The sequence below is a fragment of the Mytilus edulis genome, unplaced genomic scaffold (genome assembly GCF_963676685.1).
Source record: "Mytilus edulis unplaced genomic scaffold, xbMytEdul2.2 SCAFFOLD_528, whole genome shotgun sequence".
Classification (NCBI taxonomy): Eukaryota; Metazoa; Mollusca; class Bivalvia; order Mytilida; family Mytilidae; genus Mytilus; species Mytilus edulis.
Genome location: NW_027267243.1, coordinates 1 through 18,665, shown reverse-complemented (window position 1 = coordinate 18,665; position 18,665 = coordinate 1). Strand labels below are relative to the sequence as shown.

General features: G+C 31.4%; 1 protein-coding gene across 1 annotated transcript in view; it reads right to left on the bottom strand.

The window, feature by feature from the left end:
• LOC139505034 (leucine-rich repeat transmembrane protein FLRT3-like) overlaps nt 1–18,629 on the bottom strand; it is a 34,429-nt gene extending 15,800 nt beyond the window's left edge. The window contains exons 1-8 of the mRNA XM_071294882.1: nt 18,580–18,629; nt 18,338–18,409; nt 17,007–17,078; nt 9,918–10,060; nt 8,465–8,530; nt 6,323–6,436; nt 4,848–4,904; nt 3,013–3,063 (exon numbers count right to left, since the gene is read on the bottom strand). Of these exons, the coding sequence (XP_071150983.1) occupies nt 3,013–3,063; nt 4,848–4,904; nt 6,323–6,436; nt 8,465–8,530; nt 9,918–10,060; nt 17,007–17,078; nt 18,338–18,409; nt 18,580–18,629 (625 nt within the window). The remainder of the gene's footprint in view (nt 1–3,012; nt 3,064–4,847; nt 4,905–6,322; nt 6,437–8,464; nt 8,531–9,917; nt 10,061–17,006; nt 17,079–18,337; nt 18,410–18,579) is intronic.
• Between the last annotated feature and the right edge of the window lie 36 nt (nt 18,630–18,665).

Here is an 18,665-nt window from a genome sequence, read left to right as displayed (position 1 = left end):
GTACATGTACGTATATGAGGGTCTAGAAACCGTATCGGGAGGGAAAAATAAAAGAATGATGGACGAATAAAAGTGCAGAATAAAGAGAGAAAAAATAAAGAAAGGAAAGAGGAGAGTAAAAAAGCAAAAAATAGAATAAAGAACAATTGAGAATCATGGGGTTCAACTTCTAAATTGTAAAGACTGAATTTTGAGAAGTTATTGAAAGTAAAGGACAAATTATAAATGAAGAAACAGAGAAAATGTTAATGGTCTAAAGATATAAAGGACCCCCATCCAGAACCTCATATTTATTTTTATTCAATTAGTTTGTTACAATTCTTTTTTTTTAAGTGGTAGTAGTTTGATAAAGTTGTAATAATTAGTGAGAGTGTTTGTGGTTTGAGTTGGGCGAGTTGTATAGAAAAGAGAAATTGAGAAGGAAGTTTATTCCCGAGAATTACAATTGTTCTAGTATCATGATTTGGCAGATTTATCATTAGAGGGACATAATTTAGTGACTATTGTTTGTCATGATTTTAACATGATAAAATGCTTCTTAATTTCAACTAATTCTAATAAGCTTCATTGAACAAGACAGTAACTACCTCAAACAATCTGACACTGACTAAGGGAAGACCATATAACTTCAAAAGGAGGGTATGTTTTTTCAAAAAAAATTCTGACCCACAATTTGATGAAAAAAATATATTCTGGTCAAGCAGATGACAAAAATATTATTCTGAATGCAGATTTCCCACATACCTTATAAATAGTGTTAAATTTTGACAAAATAATTTGATTGATAGCGTCGAAAAACTAAATAAATTTGTTTACACTTTGTGCAAAAAAAACTTCTGATTCAGAAGAATAATCATACCCCCTTCTTTTTGAAGTTTGATGCTTTCCCCCTTAATATAAGTAATATAAAGTAATATAAAATATGAAAACATATCTTTTTGAACATCAATATGTTGATAGGGTATTACTCAAAACATACGTTAACAACCTGTTTTCAAACATATGTTTACCAGGTGTTACTCAAAACATGCGTTTACCAGGTGTTTTTCCAAACATATGTAAACCACATGTTTACCAGGTGTTTCTTAAAACATATGGTAAACATATGGTCAAACGTATGTTTCTGATGTGTTTTGTAAACATGTGTTTCACATGCGTTCATCAACGCATGTTTACCACATGTTTTTCAAACCTATGGGAAACGCATGGTTTCAAACACATGTTTACCACCTGTTACTCAAAACACATGGTAAACATATGGTGAAACGCATGTTTACCATCCGTTTTCAAAAACACCTGGTAAACATGCGTTGCAATTTTTCCTGTGTAGTTCATGAAGGAAGTTCTAGATTCGCACTTAGTACACAGGATAAGGTTTAAGTTCTTCATGGCCCTTGTATTGCGGCATGATCTGTACATCTCCTCTAAAATCTCTATGTAGTTGAAGTTGTGGGTTTTTTTTGGCAAATAATTTATAAGAAATACATGAAAAACCGAAATTATGCAATATGTTTTACGAAAACTATGACTCTGAATATACATGTATATTGATTATGTTTTTTTTTTGAACATTTGCATTACAGCTGCAAATTGAATATTCTTAAAGTCGTTTCCAGAAATAAATAAATGAAAAATAGATAAATACATGCTCACGTGTATTTTTCTTACGCTTGGCAACTTAATTGCTTTTCTTAGCTTCGTGAAATTGTTAAAATTGCGATAAAGGTTACTGAATTTACAAGGCATCCGTTACAAGTACTATATATACCATGGTTTTTACGAGTTAACATATTTAAACAAACGAATCCGAAGGATGAGTTTGTTTAAGTATGTTAATGAGTAAGACACATGGCATATAAAATTTGTAATATAAATAAAATGATTGACAGCTTCAAGACCTTCAACTAATATTGGAAATTGATCACGTTACAGTTTTATCCAATGAAATGGAAGCTCGCGCAAGTCACTTTTGCGCTTGCTTCGTGTATGATCGTCTGTGTATTTCAAGTAATAGAACCCCTGAATTTGAAGAAAGTAAAGAAAATGTCGGATTTTCCCGATTTTTTTTTTAGTTTTGCGCCCCGTGTATGATTGTAGTCGCAGGTAGTTTCATAATGTCATCAGACTGAGGTAAACAAAAATGTCGGATTCCAGCGACAAGGATTAAATAATTATTCTAATCACGGTAAGAATTGGTTTTTTTTTGTTTGTTTTCTGCATGTATTATATAAATTAATCATACTTTACAGAATTTTCATCTAATTGAAAAATGCTTTTCTTCCGTTATTTTATTAGATTATTTATTAAAACACAATCTTAATGATAAAACAATATTTTAACAGTGGCGGATCCAAGGGCGTAGATAGTGTACGTCCCCTAATCATGTTTTTTGACAGATATTTGTAGCCGATATTTATTACTTTTTGTATAGGTACCACCCCCCCCCCCCTTAAAATCGAAATTTAATTGAATTTTCGCAAAGGAAATGATAGTTTTACATTTTATTTTTTTCAAAACTGAAAGAAGAAACATTTAATTGTTTCCAAAATTACGGGAATTCGTAACAATCCTATATAGTTTGAAAAGGGTTTCTTGAAATATGGTACACATAATTTATTGCATTTTCTTATAAAATGAAAACAAATGAAGATCTTGACCTTTTAGTACGTTTTACAGTTGCCTAAATATTTTAGAGGCGGATACATTTAAAAACAAAAAAAGGTGGAGCTTCAGCCATGGAATAACATGGATTCTAGTCGAGTTGCATATTTAATTAGCAAAGTATGGTACAACATAAATTTACATATAATATACCATGGTTTTCCCTCACCACACTTGTTAAGCAAATTATTTCATATAAACATCAAAGGAAAAAATCCAATTTATGTTACAAGTAAATAATATTTTAGTTGTGTGTACACCAATAAATGTAGGGATATCATCTTTTCTCTTTCAAGACGATTAATATTTTGACGTGTTTTCTTTTTATTCTTCGCAAAATTGTGGTCCTACCTGATTTGCTTCCATTTAGACTTGTAGTCAGGTTTGCTTCTGTTGTCATCTCTACTAAATATAATGATATAAGTAATTAAGAAGAACTCATCATAGATACCAGGATTGAAATTTTATATTCACGCTAGACGCGAGTTTCGTCTACAAAAGACTCATCAGTGACATTCCAATCAAATAATCTTAAAAGGGCCAAATAAAGTACGAAGTTGAAGAGCATTGAGGACCAAAAATTCCTCAAAATTTTGCCAAATACAGCTAAGGTAATCTATTCCTTAGGTAGAAAAGCCTTAGTATTTCAAAAGTCAAAGTTTTGTTAACAGTTAATTTATAATTATGAACATATCAATGATAATTCAAGTCAACACAAAAGTGCTGACTACTGGGCTGGTGATACCCTCTTGGAATCAAAACTCCACCAGCAGTGGCATCGACCCAGTGATGGTAAATAAACTCATCATAGATACCAGGATTGAAATTTTATATTTACGAAGATATCATATTCAGATAGATGAACAACGTATATTACTGAAACAAAATATCGAAAAGAAATGTTATATGATGGTTTGTTTCCTTTCACAGTTCAAAATAGTACTACTACCAACACAAGTAAAGACAGTGTGTGCTCGCTTTGGAAGGATAAACTGTCCCTGTTTCGTTTTTTTCTTCTCCCGACACAACCTGGATTAACGTAATTGGTTATACAAAGGCTTTATTGTGACATTGACAAAAAAAGTCAGTTTATACAGAGATAGTTATCCAACACAGACCAAATTATATCGCCTAAAGGTAACCCCAAGACAACAACAATGATGATGGTGATGATGATGATGATGAGGAGGAGGAGGAGGAGGAGGAGGAGGAGGAGGAGGAGGAGGAGGAACTGGTTGACGCATTTAGTAGAAAATTAAACAATGAAACATAACAACCTTAATAGAAGACATCACCATTAACAGTAGACGTGACGTCACATTATCCTTATTTTCGTTGCATTTAGTAGAAAAATAAACACTGAAACACAAAAACTTTAATATATGACGTCATCATTAACAGTAGATGTAACGTAATGGAAATTCTATGAAATTTCATAAACCCATACGGAACCATAGGGGGTCATCACGTGACGTGAAATTCGATAATTTAAAGGATAGTGAATTCAAATAACTATTCATAAAACAATGTTCATGTTATACGTTTTAGGAGAAATTGTACACACTTGTCTAAAATAAAAATACATCTAGCGTCACTATTGTTCTTATTCTGATAACTGTTATGTGGTCATACACATGACGCCATAGTCATTTACCTTCAACTTTGAAGGTTAAAGATAATAATGACTGAACATCCAGAAAAATAAATAAGATATAACACAGCGGACAGGGTTATAGAGCAGATTGCTAACCATCGAATGAACATAGTCATCTTTTATATTTTTTTCTCGGGGAGCAATTTGTTATTTTATGTTATTTATATATTGGTATGGATCTACCCCTTTCTAGTATAATGTCGATACGCACGGCCGGATTTGCAACGTGCGAGTTCACAATATAAAGGTCAATAATGAAAAATATCAACCGCATCCGAACACATTACATTGACACTAAGCCTTCCTGTCTTTGCCCGAAAATTGTAGTGCCGTTTTCAGCAAATACCAATTTTGAAGATGTTGATTTGAACCAGCCGAGGTTTAAACCAAAAACGTCACACCCAAGGCAATATGTTAATGCAAGTCCAACGAGGTTTTTGTTCAGTTTGTCCACTCGAAACAAAATATAAAATTTATCAATATATATTTTGATTTTTCTCTTACTGATATGTGTACTGAATTGCAGCCTTACCTCTCATTTCGTTTGTGCTTTGCTGAGTAGTCGTTTCCTTTTCATCTGTTGTCGTCTCTGATAAATAAAACGTTTTTAATCAAATACCCTATAACAACATGCTAAAAAAATAAAAGTTATAGGTTAACCTAATCGGCATGTCTGATACAGAAAAAGATTTACCAAAAATGTAACATGTAATAAAGTGAGATAAATAAGACAAAAATCATCAAACAATGTTGCATAATAATTGTAAATAGAACATTTCACAACTGAAATTAAAGTCTTAAAAATACCAACACCAATATGTATATGTTGCAGGCATTTACTAACTTTAGATAACTTTTAAAATGACTGAATTTTCAGGCAATTTATAAAATATCGAACCTTGATAGGCATTGTACAAAACGCCTAGTCATTTTGTAAAGTGCCTGAAATTTTGAAAAGAAATTAAAAAAATTCAGTGTCAGGCAATTTGTAGAAAAAGGATATCATTGAGTTGTATATTTCAACAGTTGACAAAATCAATATCGCGCAAAAAAAAAAAAAAAATAATGGTTCGGTAGAATTAGTTTATTCTCTAAAAACCAACTAAGAAGGTGTTTATGTCATATGATGTGTTCCTTTAAGTGACACTACGTTTAGTACGTATACTCACTCTGTATTTCAGATAAATTTATGATTATTTTGTCAAATGTCAGAAGGGCAAATTGTTCTGTCAATAGAACAAAATTTACAAACGACTTTTAAGAAAATCTAGATGCAAAAAAACAGTAAAGAGCAACATGAAGCAGAGACACATGAAGTTTGTTTTTAATTGACTGAATGCTGTTTGTTTCCTTTCAGTCGCAAATATGTCATGCATTTTAAGACGTGAACAAGTTGGTCGTACAGGTTATGTCTGCAGTGGATTGACCTGGATAAAGGACAGAAATTTTGACTGCAGCTTGCAATTGAAAACAAGGTATTATGAATAGGGACAGAAATGTCACTTGCAAAACAGCCATGGAGTTCCTTGGTCTTTGCAATCTGATGAATAAATGAGACAGTAGTTGAATGTGATAAAAATTTGAAAAATCGACCAAGAGAAACACATATCAGTGCGTCCTGCTATAGTTGCATTGCCTGTCATGGACAGAATCGCTTCATTCCATAAAAGCTACAAGCCAAAAGACACAAATCAAACTAATCATGACAATGTACTTTGATTTTTTGGGAACATATGAAATGGAAGATATTCATGTGTGACGTGTGTGCTTATTGCGACACCCAAAGTGTCAACGTTAATTTTGTGTTATCTGTAGAGGTGCAGCTAATTTCATTTGTATAATTCATTAAAAAATATAAAGGCAACAACAGCATAACGCTGTTCAATCGCATATGATAATTATGTTCTCGTTGTTTTTGGACATAAGTCAGTATACACAGGCATAACTCTTCGCATTAATTTAGCACCAGTTGTATGTTATATTGCTCGCTGTGATTAATATGTTTACCTTTAATATTGAAATGAATTCTGTTATCATCTGTATTAATTCCAATGACGTCTGTTTGATGATGAGTTGTGGTTGTGATTGTGGTAGTGGTTTCCCCAGTAGTCGTCTCTGACACTTAAGAAATGTATTTTTATACCATAGATATAAAGTGGCAATTGAAACTATACACCACAGAACAATTAAAACGTGTCAAAACGAAATATAATGGTTTATAGAATCGAAAGCGAGGATCAACTATGTTTGACAAGACTATCTCGTTACACGATAAAAAGTCCTTCAGCATTTCTAATGTTATTTTTGAGAGGAAATTCACAAAACGAGGAATGAAAGGTGGTTTTGTCACAAAAACACACGGGAAAATGAACACAAAAGCTTTTAGCTTAGTATATTTCTTATAATATATTTCTATATTTTCTTACTAGTTTAAGCTGACTTAAAGTGTTGGCTACTTTCTTTGTCATCTGTTTTACAAAGAAACAAATACAATTTAAACTAAAAAATCATAGAAAAATAATAAATTGCCAAATAGAAATGAACTGTTAAAATAAAATCATACCTGATAATTAGAACATATCCTTAAGGAAGATAGAACATTGGAAAATATTTTAACTGTGCTTGCTCCCTTTAATGTTGCTTAGGTTTTTAACTCATTTGCTGTATGCGGATACAATTCACCATTTTCTACATTTGAAAATGCCTGTACCAAGTCAGGAATATGACAGTTGTCGTCCATTCGTTTGATGTGTTTTGTCATTTGATTTTGCCATGTGATTAGGGACTCTCCGATTGAATTTTCCTCGTAGTTCAGTATTTTTGTGATTTTACTTTTTGCATGTTGTCATAAATCAAGTCTGGTACAGTCAATAGAAATATTCATGTTCATAAATGGCGTATGTTGTACATATATGAAATACCATGTTTAATGTCAATGTGACGGAGTGTTTTTGAAATAAAAACATATTGTATATATTGTATATAATTTAGGGTTTATCAGTCAGGGGCGTTACTTAAACAAGTTTTTTTTTTTTAAGTTACTTATATAAGTAATTTTTGTTTGTAAAAATAATAAAATTACTTAATAGAGTTATTTTAAATTTCAGTAGAAGCATAGACTAAATGTAGTTTTCAATAATTTTGACACCATCTTAGATAAAAAAATAAAGAATTTATTAGATTTGAGAGCAGTATAAAGATATATGATCACTTTAAAAAATAATGACAAAAATATATCTTGAATAAGTTATTTTATACATTTTTGAAGAAAAAAATAGTAATATCACTTATTTAAAGAACATATGTATATTATTCGGTTACAAACTATAATAACTTCAAGTCTTAATTAATTCACAAATTTCTATCTATTTATATCAGTCCACCATCAAAATTTTGGAGGACAATGATAATGTAATAGTCCCAAGAGACCAATCTTTGACCCAGAAGCGTCGATATGAAAGATAAGTACGTCAGAAAGGCAATTAGTGGTTCAGAAGGATTATATTTTATATTTAATGAGAAAAGTAACCATATGACTGTGAAAATTTGTTAAAGCTAGTAAATCTGTATTAGTGGATGCCTATAAAAATAGTCTTCAGAAAAGTTACTTATATAAGTAATATTTAGAATAGCCTCGTTTTCAACATTACTTGTATAGGTTATTTTAATTGTTACTTCTTTAAGTAATGCCTCTGACTGTTTATAGAAGACATGTACTACTTAATATTTCATGTTAAATGGACACTTTATATCTGAACTTTTATACATCCAAAGTCTAATGAATATATTAAAGACAGCATCATGTAAATATATTGCAGGTAACATTTTATGTAACAGCTACAGCTTGTAAGATTGTGACAATTGTTTTCAACATAGACAAACGGATTCTATTTAATAGAAAGTAGACATATTCTATTGTGTTTTATGTTTGTTTATTTCTATTGACGGGCTTACGTTCTTTGGATATGTGCCTGTAACTTTCCCCTAGTTTCTTCTAGTGAACACGATTGAATATGGTTTACAATATTAGTAAGTCGATTTGAAGATAAAGTTTTAAATTCACATAATTTTAATACGGTCTTCTATGTCTACTATTCTTGATTATAGATCAATATCTACTCAAATTACTAAAACTAATTTTTGTCTTACTTGGACTAGTTTCTGTAACGCTGGTGGTTGGTTGAGTGGTAGTTTTCGTTGTTTTTTCTGTTATCTCTGATCATCATAACAAAAACAACAAAAAACGAAAAACACATGATTACAATTAAATGTTTAAATTTGAAAACAGAAAATAAAATATCAAAACTAAAACAAAATCAATTTATAAAGGTAAATTTGTGTAACAAGTAGTTCTTCTGTATTTGTGGTTTTTCGCTTGACATTCCGTTGTAAAAAGAATAAAGAACTAGAAGTGATTGAGGTGATTGTGATTAACAGAAACAAACAAATGTACGAACAGACTTTTCCTCATTTGAAAAATTAGAAAAATACTTCAACTATGTATTTTCCCCCGCCCCCCTTTTTTCCCACTTAGTTGCAAACCGTATAATGATTGCTCGAGAATGACACAAATATGGTAAAGATGTTCCATACAGTGTCAAATTAAAGATGTTGATGCTTTTGTTAATAATTCATGTTAAATTTTCTGTCGACATTTGTTAAAATGCTTTGCTACAGCCAATCCCGAAATCAATACAATTAGCAAACATTTAACACCTCAAATAAAAGAAAATATATTGTTGTCTTTAAGACCTTGCTTCTTATGATTTGATTAAAACTTTGAGCTCGCAATATCATTGTTTGACTTTGTTATATCAAAGAAGGAAATTCTAGTTTGCACGAATACTTTCAGTAAATGTCTGTTTACGTTAAGTATACGTGCAGTTATAGATATGTCTTATTTGTCTTCCAAACTTGTTACTAAAGCGTTTATCCCATTCTCAATATTTTTTGGATGTATATAATTATTAAATTATTGTTGATCATTGCAATTTGACTAATGTCAACCTATCAAGCAGTTCTCATCCTGTAATTTGTTTAGCATGAATAAAATAATCTAATCTCAAAATTCGACTTTTAAAAGTAGTAAATACGAGTTTAAAACCACAAAAGTGAATTATATTGGCGTACATTCGAATCACATCATAAAATTAAAAGATAGGAAACAGTTTGAATTATCATGTTTTTTTTCTATAATTGTAAATTCTAGTTACAAAACCGAAATTATGAGTTATAAATATGTAAAATAAAGTGTTAACTTTTATTTAAGGGATATGGAAATCTTAGATTTTCTATATTAGTCTATTTAAAAAAAATCAAAAACCATCTTTTTGAAATAAATTTTCGCTCAGGTAGACTATCACGAGCAATAACATGATGAGATTATCTGGATAGCTTGACCCTGGTTGTATTTTCGTTACAGTAGTTTTCCTTGATTTACTTGTTTGAAAGCAATCCAACTGATACATAAACTTCTTTGATCTATGTAAGCGTGCCTTGTGCGTTTTGTAGTATAAACACGTAACGAATTGCGAAAGTATTTAAGCTAACATTATTGTTTAAACTTCCTGTTTCAAATCATTATGTATTTGTAGCATATTACCTGGGCAGTTGTCAAAATTTAGGTCATTTACTAATGTTCCGTCATCACACACTGCAAGATACCCAAGTGGTAGTCTTTCTAAAAATGTCTTAAGTCGTTGCATTATACAGTTGACGCATTTGAGTGGATTGTCAGCTAAGTTGCTTTAATAAAAAATAAGATATGAATATTTTATTTTGAAAATTAAGACTTCTCAATAATAACACAGGAAATGCTAATGGTAAATTGTATATGATATAGTTTCAGTTAGTAGTGGACTTGAAATTTATTTATACACTTCTTCAAACAAAATAGGGGGCCTCGGTGGCCAAGTGTTCTAAGTAGTTCTACTACTGTAATCACTAGCCAATCAACACTGAGGTTGTGAGTTCGAACCCCGCTCGTGTGGGGGCACTCGACTCTAATCTCAATTGACTAGGATTGTCAGTTTTCCTATCGAAGGTCGGTGATTTTCTCCAGGCATTCCGGCTTCCTCCACCCATAAAAACTGACCGCCACGAAATAGCCCCAAAAATGGTGCTTAAAAGTGGCGTTAAAACACCAACAATCAATCAAACAAACAAAATATAAAATATGCGTTTTAAAAATTCCAACAAGAACAGACGTTAAGTATAGGGTTAAAGAGAAACGAAATATAATGTACCGAACCTGTGACACATATCTTGTAAATGTGGGTGTACGTGAAATAGTCTTGTTATTGTTTTGGAATTGATGAAATCAAACTATTGCATACTAGGTAAAAACCAAAACATAATGATTTTAGATAAGGAACCATGTTCAATGCGTACACTGGGGAAAACAATACTATTATTGAGATTTTGATTATTTATTCAGATCTTACCTTCAAAAACCTTAAATCAACGTATGTTTCAAAATGTATGATATTTAAACAACTTGAACTGTTCACATTGATTAAAAAAAGGCAACAGTAGTATAGCGCTGTTTGAAAGTCATAAATCGATTGAGAGAAAACAAATCCGGGTTACAAACTAAAACTGAGGTAAACATATCAACTATAAGAGGAAAACAACGAATCAACTGAAACACTGAAGTGCAAGAACAAAAAAAAAAACGACAATGAAACCATACAGAAACAAACTATAAGATAACAACTGCCGTTTTCTTGACTTGGTACAGGATATTTAAAACAAATAGTGGGCTGAACGTACGTATTTTAATGGCTAGCCAAACCTCGCGCTTTCATGGCAATGTTAGATATAAAACGAACATAACGAGTAGGACCACGTGTGGAGCAGAATCTACATACTCTTCCAGATCATATTAGATGACCCCTTTGTGAAGTTCTAGTTGCTCAGTCTTAGGTCTTATGTTGTGTTATGTTAACTGTTATATGTCTTTTGTCCTTTTCAGCATAGCAATGTCTGTTTATTTTCGACAAATGAGTTTGAACATACACTGGTATTTTAAGCCTCTCTGAAATACGTCTCGCTTTTACTTTTGAAACTCAAATGATTATAATGATAAAATTAGGTTGAACCCACCATTTTCTTCTGATTTTGCCATTTGATTACGGACTTTTCGTTTTGAATTTGAGTTCAGTTTTGTGACTTTACTTTTTATAAAATTGTATAGAAAAAAAGAAAACAGTTGCAAGTAAATCCAATTAACATAAGTATAAACGATCTGACATCAGTGTCTAATTCTACAAAGATATTAAGAATTTGAAATATTACATATTACACAAAAGTAGTATCACGGTTCTTGCTCAAGACAAGTCATAAGTAGTAGGGATAACCTTTAGTGTATAGCAATTAACATAAAAATAAAAAGATGGGATATGATTGTCAATGAGACAACACTCCATAAGAGACCAAATGACACATATACTAAAAAAAAAATAGCCACCGTTCGTCCTTCAACAATAAGCAAAATTCATTCCTCAAAGTCAGCTATAAAAAGTAAAATAACAAAAATACTGAACTCTGAGGAAAATTCAAAACGAAAAGGCCATAATCAATTGGCAAAATCAAATGATAAAACACATCAAACGAATGAACAACAACTGTCATATTCCTGACTTAGTACATACATTTTCAAATGTAGAAAATGGTGGATATAACCTGGTTTTATATCGCTAAATCTTTCACTTGTACAACAGTCGCATCAATTTCCATAACATTGACAATGATGCGTGAACAAAATGTCACAAATAAGGGTACAAAAACAACACGGACCCCACTAAAAACTAGGGTTTTTTCAGGTGCTCCGAAAGAAGAAGCAAATCCTGCTCAAAATGTGGCACTCGTCGCGTGTTGCTCATGTTGTTACAAAGCCGGTAAATAGTCTAATTCGGTAGGTCACATTCGTGAAAAGGGAAGGGGATTGTAGTGACGACATTAGGAACATAAAAGGCTCCGAAATCCAAATGGGAAATAAGTATGTGTATATGTATTACTTTTCTCTTTAATCGTATTTAATTTATTTTGGTGAATTATTTAAAAAAAAAATCCGAACAACAATTATTATATTGTTTCATCAGAAAATGAGAGCAAGGATATGATATTACAAACAAATAAACCTGTGACAGTTATGCTTTTAGTGTAGCTATGATCCAATTAAAACAGGCAGATATCTACCACAAAATGTTTGTAAATAAAATATATATACCTTGTATACATACATTGAAAAACTAAGCGAAATTGTTTATCCCGCTATGCATGAACAACTGTGTTGCATTCCAGTTTGTAACACGTGTTCTCGGTTGACCGTAAACACGCAGAAGTCCATTATGCATTGCTAATCATTTAGTGGATTGCTCAAATAACCCGTGTAAATAAAAATTGCTTAATACGTAAATAAACAATTACATGTGCGAGGACATAAGTATGTTAATTTATCCATATCCACAATAGGTTTCCTACCTGTTCAACGACCACAGTTAATTGAAAACTACATGTTAAAGTGTGAACATAATTAACGCAATAAATTGTCGACGTTCGTTTGAGTCTTCAACGTCAAATTCATTATTAACAACTGACGAGCAGATTATCACAGAATTGACGGTGGAAAGCTGGATTTTGCATTCATTTTCAGTTAAATAGGTGGCAAAATGGTACATTTTACGGACACAATTCGTTTCTTCTCATTTATTTTTGTTGAAAGTGAACGACAACTGTCATATCTAAATATTTGTATCACAAAAAGACAGAGAGATACGAAGACGATTTTACCTTTAATACAAAATGGCTTGACTTTTTTTCACGTATATGCAGTCCCAACAGGTAAACGCAGTTGTTATCAAAATGATCAATATAAAGTTATTAAATAAATATGTTTATTAAGGAAATTTTATTTTATCTTAGACAGTAATCATATTCTTAAGGCGAAACAATGTCTTAAAAAAATATGTTATAATGCTGGCTTTTATCAATGATGTATATGTTACAGTAAATAGGTGAAATTATGAATTACACGTAATTACTAAACATTTCAGTAAATACCTGTAATTACTAGCCAATTCAGTAATTACATGTATTTACTAGTTGTTTCAGTGATTACTGGTATTCACTGAATTTTTTGGTCATTTTTACTGCTATTTACTTACTTGATATTTTTGTTTTAAAACTAAAGACATAGTTCAAGATACCAAATAAGAAAGTAAAGGAGTAGGGATTTTTGAAGCATACTTAAGGATTAAGGGGTATAAGGCACTTCAAAAACACATACTCTTTAATGGTTGTGAATTGAAACTGAAAATGGTTGTTTTATAAGTTTGGAACTCCCTCAAAATCATTTTCAGCATGCCAGACAATGATATCAATCCAAAATTGAGAAATGCATTTGTGAGAAGTTTATTGGCAACTTCGCCAGCTCTTTTTGATGATATGAGTATGCCAAATTTGGTTAAATGATCTTGATAATTTTTAAAATCTCTTAATTTTGTTAAATTAAAATCTCCATCAGGCATACTTTGCCTATCAACTTGCCCAATGACATTTTACATAATAGGTTGAACTACGACTTCTTTTGTCCGACATTTACGATGAAGATGACATTTTTCACAAACAAATTTATACAAATTGATAGCGTTAAGAGTCATATTTTTATATTTTTATATTTCTGTGTTTTTCTTTTTTATGAGTTTTTAAGACCTCTAAACTTAAGCTTATTAATCATGTAACACAATTTTATCATTGTTTTTACCTGTATAAGAATGATCTTTTTGTGGATTGAATAAGTTAACTAAATGTGTCATCCCTATTGTTTTACTTTCAATGTTGACATTCTTTTCCTTTATGTCGAGCCTGCGACTTTTGTCGCAAAAGTGAGACATAGTGAACCAACCTACAATCCATCGCCAGCGGCTTGTACAAATATTCACTCTGTGGTTAAAGTTTTTTAAACTTTGATATTTTTCTTATATTAACCTGGATTTCTACCAAACTTGAACATAAGGTTGTTTATGATTATAAGATAAATTTCATCACTTTTCAAGAGTACTCACTGATTTTCTAGTTAGTATTACCATAACTTTTGATCAGCTTACCATATTACAACATTGTTTTTAAACTAACAGTTAGTAAATAGGTGTAAACATTCATTTTAAAATTAGTAATTACTGGTAATAACTGGGCCGTTTTAGGAATTACCTTTATTTACTAAGTGCTTCGGGATTAACATGTAAGTCCTAAATTTTCACCTTCTTACTGTAACATATATATTTTTTATCCAATTTTCAATATAAATAAATATTTTTGGTTATTTCACTTCTCAAACATTTTCTATTGAAGAATGAAGAAATAAAAATTATTTACCACATCCCAAATGACACATAAAATGGAGGGTCGGTGTCCAAGGTTATAAATTAACTAATTGTAATGATATCCGTACAAATGATAACAGTTACTGACTGCAGTATGTATATCACTCTTTATTTAAAGGGAAAATACAATAAAAGTACATTCAATCTGCATTTACAAACAAATGATATATACACTTGGTCATATTTAAGTTGACCAAGTTGATATCGAGATGAATATTTAGAAGACTTATAAACAAATAAATGGTAATTTTGATGATCTAAAAAGTTTGAAACTATATTAATGTTAAGTCTGATGATGAACAGACCTGAATCGACTGTACTATATATATCGTAACAAATATGTCTAAATACGGAACACAACTCACATAATATTGCTCGGTCTGTTAAGAGCTGTTTAAATCAAAATACTTAGTAACTGCTTCGAATAAGCATACGTTTACAAGTGAGAAAATGTCTTGTCATAAACGATGCTACATTAATCTGAAGGAAATTAATGTTATTGATAAATAAACCCCTCTTTGATTTGATTTTCTTATGCCATTTTCAACTTTGATCGCTATATTATGAATTGACCCAAAACAATACTCATCATAAATGCTCCAAATAAAAGACCAGTTCCACTAAGTAACTATTAACACAGTTTTAAATAGATTTGATTTTACAGTTATGGCGAGCACCGAGTAGGTGTTTAATGTTTATCTAGGGATGTAAAACAGTAGATAACACAGTAGATATATGATGTAAAGTGGCAAGTAGTAAATGTACCTTTCAGATCAGCCATTTTGTCTGTTGTAAAGTATGACAATGTTAATAACCACGATACCAAATCAAGTTTGAATGTTATAATACACGTCTAAACTATGACAACTTTATGACAGACATTATCCATCGGAATGCACGTGGTTATACGGGGATAACACCATATTACATATATATATAATTCGTCTCAAATTTAGCCAAAGATTGTTAAATCCTGACTGCAAATTTCTGTTCTTCCTTTAGTGGAACCAGTAATTCTGTAACATAATGGCAACACCACCTAAACCGTGTCTATCTATATGAATGTACGCTTATGTGAAGTGACAACTGTAAAATTAATCCTTGTAAATCGGAATTAAGAAATTCCATTAGTTAGAATAGTAAGAAAGAGTTTATATATCGAGAGGTTGTTCCATCCACGCTCGGGGAGGAAGTAAAGAATCATGTCTACTTTAAATTGTCATGTTGAATGTTTCTAGCCACTTTATTTTAACCCTGATATTTCTTACAACACATGCTATTCTGAAAGATGATTTTTGGGGGATTAAATAGTTGTTGAATATTGAAATGTTTTAATGTTTGTGACGGAAATGATTTGCTTTTCTCAAGATTCAAACATCTTTGATTCTTATATGACGTGGTTCTTTCGCTTTGAGAACAACATCGTGATAAAATTCTCAACATATCTATACTTGGCTCGAACTCAGAGCTGTAAATAATAATAACTGTTACAATATATCTCCCCCGTAAATTCACATGTATCGTAACTTATTCGCACATTTACTTATTTCAGCACGTCAATATGGCGGCTCTTTAGTTTCGAAATGTCAACTGTGGATTTCACGGTAGCTTATGAGAATAAAATGTAAATAAAAAATGGTACATGTTAGGGTTGAGATTTAAAAGAGTAAAACATTTTTTGCCTAGCAGTTATTTAAGAAATGATTCATGCAAGCTATATATTTATTGGAATTTTAAAGCTTTATCAAACAGGAGAAAAATAGAACAGCAATACACAAGGCATCCCACTCTCGTTTCAGTTTTAAATAACTGGATTTGTCCTATTAGAATTGAAATAATTCATGGGAGCCATATCTTTGTTGTAAATTTACGCATGGCCTTGGCCGTGTTACTAGTTAATTGTATCGATCTCCGCTAATGCTCAGGATAAAATTTGAATATCACGACCTAGGCCACGTGTAAATTTTAAACAAATCTATGGCTTCCATTAATTATATTTTAAATATTACTATTAAAGAACTGACCTATCCTTTAATTGCAAATTGACGTCCAACTATCGGTTCTTTTCATTTGCAACGGACGCAGTAAAGAAAAACAATTATCAGTTATGTGTTTCGTCGCAAATTTTTATTTTCAACCGACCCTCATTGTTTTTATGTCAGTAAAATGTTGTTAGCACCTAATTATGCATTACTTAGAAAGATAACACATTAAACGTATCGTAGATTGATATCAAAGCTAAATAAAAAAAAAAATCATTCAAGCTACTGTTTTTTTTATATTTTGACATAGCTCAAACTACTTACATGCCATGAAGAGCAATCAAGTTGTTCAATACATTTACATCTATAGTTGTAATTTGATTGTTGGCCAAATCCCTGAAATAACATTTTTTTTTATCAAATGTAATACTATATCACATATGTTATCTACAAAAATGTTAACGGACCCATTTGCATATGTATACGTACTAAAATGTGTATCTAAAATTAATGAAAGTCATTTATGTACGCCTTACATTTTCTTTGATTAATGATGTTTTTTTTTAGGTCAACTCTAAACTTCAAAAAGATTTATTCTAAGAAAGGTATATCGTAATTGTATAGATGTTTTAAATGTAAAAACACGTATGCAAGTGACCATATTAGCTGTCAGCAGAACGATACATACGGGAACAGCCGTTATTAGGCTTCTACTTGCGAATAAAAACATCATCACACGATAATGGTAACATAATTACCACCAGTTGCGATCGAAATGATATAAATGCAGATGAGCGAAATCAGTCAATAATAATTAAAGGATGTTCGTAAAGAATATCAGTCAACACAGACGTGGTGTAGTGATTAGTACATCGGAGTACTAACACAAATGTCCAGGTTCGATTCTCGTTTCGGGATGAAAATTTTCCGCTCGCCCTTGGCACCATTTTCGAGTATGGTCTTGAGGAAACGATGATAATCCGACGGAAGGGAACGATAAATGGATAACCCGTGTTGAGAGAGAGCCATATATCTTCCACTTAAAAGACACCCTTGTAGATTTCGAAAAAGAGCAGGCTAATGCCGCTACAAGGCAGCACTCGCACCCGAAAAGTGGAAAGGGATTTATATAAGTTGCAAAACTTGTTTCCCAATCCACTATAAATAAATATGTTTAAACTAAACATTTTAATTGAACTACTAAGTCTGGTATGCAATATTGGTTTAGTCATACGATACGGGGTATGTGATACAGGGCAGATGATACAGACCGGAGAAAAGAATCTTTATTAGGTATACAAAATTCTGTATTTAGAACTAAATATATGATAAAGTGTTATGTCTGCTTCTGTTAACTAATAATCATTACAACACTATAACACCACTCCATTGAAAAATAAATACCAATTCATTTACCCGGTATAAACTACCCTATTTGCATTTCTTAAAAATGACACAAACTTATAGTAAGATGAAAAGAAAAGAAAAACGAAATGTATTTACTACCAGGCAAACTCGCGATTTTCATAATCAGAAAGATCTATTGGAAGTACAAAGTAGCGCAATGTAATAAAACAAAAAGAGTAGATATATTATGTGTCAGCAAACCTAAAAACAAATCGGCAACAATGTTTTTGTGAAATCAATAGACTTACAAATATCCAAGTGCCGTTAAGTCTTTGAAAATATTTTCCTCAAGTATGGTAATCTGATTTTCCTGCAAAAACCTGTAAAAAAATATTTTAAAATTGCATTGCTTATTAAATTTTGATCTTCAGAAATGCATAGAAAAGTACGCAAAAATGGTGCTCGAATGATAATGTGATAGTCTTGTTTAAATTTGTTTTCTCCAAAATTGTTAGCGAGCGTCAGCAACTTGGCACATTTAATGCCATACCTGTCAGCAAAGTCGCTGTTCACAAGATTTCTATCTATGCTGAACGACATTGCTACGTAGTAAGTTAGCTTTTAAAAAGTGCATCG